Source organism: Notothenia coriiceps, unplaced genomic scaffold (genome assembly GCF_000735185.1).
Source record: "Notothenia coriiceps isolate Sejong01 unplaced genomic scaffold, NC01 NC01_scaffold00035974, whole genome shotgun sequence".
NCBI classification, from domain to species: domain Eukaryota; kingdom Metazoa; phylum Chordata; class Actinopteri; order Perciformes; family Nototheniidae; genus Notothenia; species Notothenia coriiceps.
In genome coordinates, this window is record NW_011368675.1 from 6,707 (window position 1) to 12,028 (window position 5,322).

Consider the following 5,322-nt stretch of genomic DNA (forward strand, 5'->3'; position numbering starts at 1 on the left):
GGGGGGGGGGCACCTTATCACCTGAATCTCCTCCTAGAGCACCATTGTGTTCTTTGTAACCACATCTCTCTCAGAGGGGCGTGGGGAGGGGCTCCTTATTTTCATCTAAAGTAACAGACAGAGAATCAGCTCTTTGGAAACAGGGCTGAAACAGAGGGGATTATGGGTAATGCTGCAATGATCTGTTTGGTGTTTGGAGCCAAACAGAGACATGTTCTGTATATATCTGAGACCAGTAATATATTGATGAAAGACAGTATAATAGGGGACTTTTAAGTAAGGGGATTTAATGGGTTGACACATTGATATTATCCTCTGATTCTGAAGCACATGTTGGCTTTGTTTTGGGATGATATCAAAATGACATTTTAAAGATTTTGTCAAATATTTTAGGGCCACTACAGTATGCTTAGAAAAAACCCAATAACTGTAACTGAGTTTAGTCAGGGTGCTAAATTAATAAATCAATAAATAATGATGATGTAGTCAGTGTGGGATATCGATTGAAGGGGAAGAGGGAAATGAAATGATACAGAGCTCACAGTAAAGTGTGGTAAACAAAGAGAAAATCAAAACAAAAAGCGCTGCTCTCATGGCTGTTCGGGGAAGGAAGTGCAAACAGAGACGCAGTCCGGGAAGGAGAGAGAAAGGGAGGAGGGAGAAAGGGAGGAGGAGGGAGGGAGAAAGGGACCTGTAACTGAAGAACATAAACCTGAGCTCACCAGCATTTCTCTCCAGCCGCTGCTCCACTGGATGTACAAACTCTCCCCTCTTTCAGACAAAACATTGCATGGGTAAGTTATTTCTTAAGTAATTCAAAGTGTGAGTTGATAAATTGCTATTTTATATACGTAGAGAAGTCAAAGGGACACATTCCTTCAGAGGCTGGCGCGGCACAAAGCACGGTTTGTTGACACTTGATTTGGGGAAATGTAATGTTTGACTCTCTTCACTTATTGTTTACCGCCGAGTGTTAGGCAAACTTTCATGTTGTGCTAGGACAGAATGAAATGTGCAACTTTTTTTGACTTTTTTAATGAGTAGAAAATCGTTGGTTTAGCCCTAAAATATTTTACAAATTAGAATTGAAATGAAGGATTTGAAAGGATGTTGTCAAATGCTTGAGTTGCAGCTATGCTTTTGTAATTGTAAGGGACTATAACAATACGAATTACAAGTTCGGTCACTACACCAGATTTGTAAGATATGGAGGTATTTCAAATCACCAGTCATGGGGGTGTAATCAATGACATATTTGACATTTTACAACATTATATTCTTTGGGTAGCAAACCAAGATCGCCGGTATCGTAACACGTCATTGGATACAAAATGTATGATTTTGTGTGCTCAATGAAAATGGGGGGTAATTAATCGATTTTATATGATCAAATTATACTTTCGATTTTAAGTATCATTTAATTAATTTTGAATTAGAACACATTTGGGGAAAACCTCAGCACAATATGAGGTCACCATACCAAAGTTTGGCAATTATTGAACATTAATTAAAAATGGACCAAAGAACAACATTTGTTGGGCATTTACCGAATTTAGTGGATATTTTGGAATGCTTAAAGATTTTTGGATCATACCAATACAACGGGGGTTTGTACCAAATCTAGGGAATTGTTTTGCTTTTTTTTTAACCATTATAAATAACACAACTTTGGAGACTTGGTGTTCACAATAACGTTTGAGTGGATTATACCAACAAACAAGCAAATAAGGTGGGGCAAACCTTTGGTGGCAATATGAATTACTTAAATGTTACTATATCAAATTACAGATATTTTTTGCGCGATGTACAAATGCTTTTATTTGAACTAGATTACATTTTCTTTTTACCGGACTGCGCCACATTGGACGATAGTTTTACACAACAAGATGGGGATTAAAAATGTATTCTGGTTATTTAAGCGCTCTATGACATGATTGAAGACATTGTATGGACACTATAAGAAGGTTTGAGTTTATAACAAGTTGTTAAATGTTTGGGTTACTACCATAGACTGGTTAATACACCTCTGGAGTGTTATCAGCTGCTGATTAGATCCCCAGAAGGGTTTTCTGGTATCTCTGTTCACGGTGTAATCTGTTTCCAGTTGCAGCCATGGAGTGCCTCAAAGACTGCTGCAAGACCTTCATGAAGAACAAGGGGACGAAGCAGGAGACCCAAGGTGATCATAATAATATATTCATAATTTAACTTTTTTGTAAAGCACTTTTCATACACAGGAAGGATGCAGCACAAAGACAATTTTTAAGTCAGAGGTTAAAGAAACATATTGGCACATAGGCAGCATGTGTACAGGACATACATCATTTAAAGAAGGTAGACAATTAAATAGAATAAATACAATACAATGATCCCAAAGGAAACAACAGATAAGCCATTTTTTTTAATATATATTCTTTTTTAATTCAACAATAAAAAATATTTTTTTAGCGAACCATACCAATTTTATCAACGTTAAATCTGCGTCCTGCACATCAGACATATTTGACAACGTTTTTGTTTGTAATTGTGTGATTTCCTCTGCTTTGAAGTGATCGCTGTAAAGATGCCTCTCAAGGCTTCAGGATTGGATGTGGACGAGGGGAAAAGAGGCGTCTCAGAGGATTACCTCCTGTCCAAACTGCCCCCCAACGGCAGAGTGGTGCCGTTCGTCCTCCCCACCTTCAAGGCCTCTTACATCCAACCCCGAGGCTCCCGGTACCCCAACCTACAGTCAGGACCCCAGAGTAAGTACTCACTGAGAAAAATAACATTCGCTTTGTTGCATTAAAGTATATGTTCATCTTCAAGGTTTATTGTATATACCATTATATCAGTCCTAGTTTCCATTATTATGCAAAACAGCTTAGTCTTTTAGTGAATTCGTTTTTTCTTAAAAGTAAAACATATTTTACTAGGAGAAACTGAAGACTACAACTCCCATGATCCCACGCTTCTTCACGACGTTACTACCCACTGAGAAAAATAACTTTTACTTTGATTGCATTCATAGATATGTTCATCTCAAAGGTGTAGCATGCAAGTTTTCCACTTTTAAAGGCCTACAAATTACTATATTCTGTACAGTTGTGAACTTATCCCAGATGTTTCCAAGAGAAATGTGTTATTGCAATGGACACTTACATCATAAAGTACTTAAAAGCACTAATTACACATTTCAATTCATTATTAACAATCAAATAAAGTCATATATACTATTATATCAGTCATCATCAGTTGCCCTTATTATGCAAAGCAGCTTCTTTTACTTATTTAACCCTTATGTTTTGTTCGGGTCCCCCGTGACCCATTTTAAATTATATAATAACAACGCTCTAGTTTTTTTAATCTGAACAAGGCTTCATGATATCCTCCACAGCAGCTATATAAACACTACAAAACTGATTGGGAAACGTTTTGCCAAGTCTGAAGGTCTCTCTAAAAAAAAGTGTATAATTTGTTGTTGGGTCTGGGGAGACCCAGCAGAAATGTTTTGGGTGACTCGGGTCAAATTTGGCCCAATCAAGATTCATCTCTGACTTTCGACACACCTCCCCCCACCCCCCCCTTCATCAACTGTAACAATCATTTTTCGCAACATGCACCTGGTCTCCCCTCCCCCCACGAGAACTCGACCTTTCTCAAAGAATATGTACACAAACACTTGAACATGAACACACACACATGCACGTGTGTGTTTTGGGCCATGACATAATATTATTATTATTACTTTTATCCAAAGCGACTGACATACCCAATACTGTGGACAATCCCCACAGGAGCAATTTGGGGGGGAAGTGTCTCAGGGACACAACGACATGCTGACTGCAGTGGGGTTTGAACCTGTGCCCCCCTGATCCGAACTCCAACGCACTAACCCACTGCGCCACACGCCTCCCGTTAAATGACAGCAGCATTGTGCGGTTATGAATGCATTATAAGTTAGTTATGATGTAGTTAAAACAATATTGGGTAATAGTAATTTTTTTGGTGTGTTTTGGACTGAGATAAATCATGGGTCAAAATTGACACCATGAACGGTAACAGCTTTTGAACACAACACAAGGGTTAAGTGAATTTGGTTAATACTTCTTAAACTTTTATTTAAAAGTGCTATACCAGGTAAAGCTGAAGACTACAACTCCCATGATCCCACGCTTCTTCACAACGCCACTTAGCATCTTTAGTTTTCGTTTCAATTGAGAGACTCTTTCTGGTAGAACACTAGTGTGTGTTTAAGGGATTAACGCAATATCGTCACCACAAATGCACTGTGATGGGAAATACCATAGAAACCTCAGATGTTTTTGTTTACTTAAAGGTTGGATAGGTAAATAATAGAAGCTCATAGAGTCTGTAACATTAAACACACAACAGGTAGCACAATACTTTATTTATAACACATGTAGTCCTTCCTAAACAAAGGGTCAGGTTAAAGTGGAGATCCTGTATACTTGAAGTGTCTTTAAGAACCATAAAAAGCACTTTATGTATGTACAATTCATTATTATTATGATTATTGTTGTTATAGGGTCAGATGTGGAGGTTTAATTAGGAATGGCAGCCTTCATGTTCAGTGCTCTCATATGTAACAATGTCCTGATTATGTGAGGAACCTTGTTGCTATAGATGTGGCAAGTGTGAGAATGGCACTTCATATTAAAAAGTGTACCCACCCCTGGGTTAAATAAAAGATTTAGCCTCATTAAAACCAGCTCAGCTTACTGAAGTGTGACCTGATGTTTGCTCACTTAAGTACCAGGATGTCCCGTTTCTAAATGAATATCATGGTATTTTAAAGGTCCCCTATTATACTGTTTTTCATCAATATGTTATAAGTCTCAGATATATACAAAACATGCCTCTGATTGGCTGAAACACCAAACAGATAATTGCGGCATCCCATAATCCCCTCTGTTTCAGCCCTGTTTCCAAAGACGCAGGATTTAAAAAATGGGCAGAAAAGGGGCTGATAAAATATAGCGATCTCTTTCAGGATTTAAAAGTTCAATATGACCTTACCAAATAAGACTTCTATAGGTATTTGCAGCTAGACACTACATAGGGGAATGTATAGGAAGGGGAGACTTAGAAAAGACAAACTCGGGTATTCAGATTTTTTTTTTAAGGGTTACAAATCAGATCAAGGTCTCAAAAACATCTCAAAGTTATATAATGGACTAAATTAGTTAATTGCAAAAGACACAACATATGTAAAGGAAAAATGGGAAAAGGAAGGAAATCTTACTCTTCGAAATATGGGAAAAGCTGATGAAGCAACAATGGGGATCTACTTCCGCCCTGACCTGGAGGGAATTTGGGTGG

General features: G+C 37.9%; 1 protein-coding gene across 1 annotated transcript; it reads left to right on the forward strand.

Annotated features, from left to right (window-relative positions):
• Positions 1 to 706: 706 nt before the first annotated feature.
• LOC104963339 (tandem C2 domains nuclear protein-like) lies at positions 707 to 2,744 on the forward strand (the record flags this gene model as incomplete). The annotated part of the gene is made up of 3 exons (XM_010791913.1): positions 707 to 794; positions 2,105 to 2,179; positions 2,550 to 2,744. Coding segments are annotated over exons 1-3 (274 nt in total), but the record flags the coding sequence as incomplete, so codon positions are not given.
• Between the last annotated feature and the right edge of the window lie 2,578 nt (positions 2,745 to 5,322).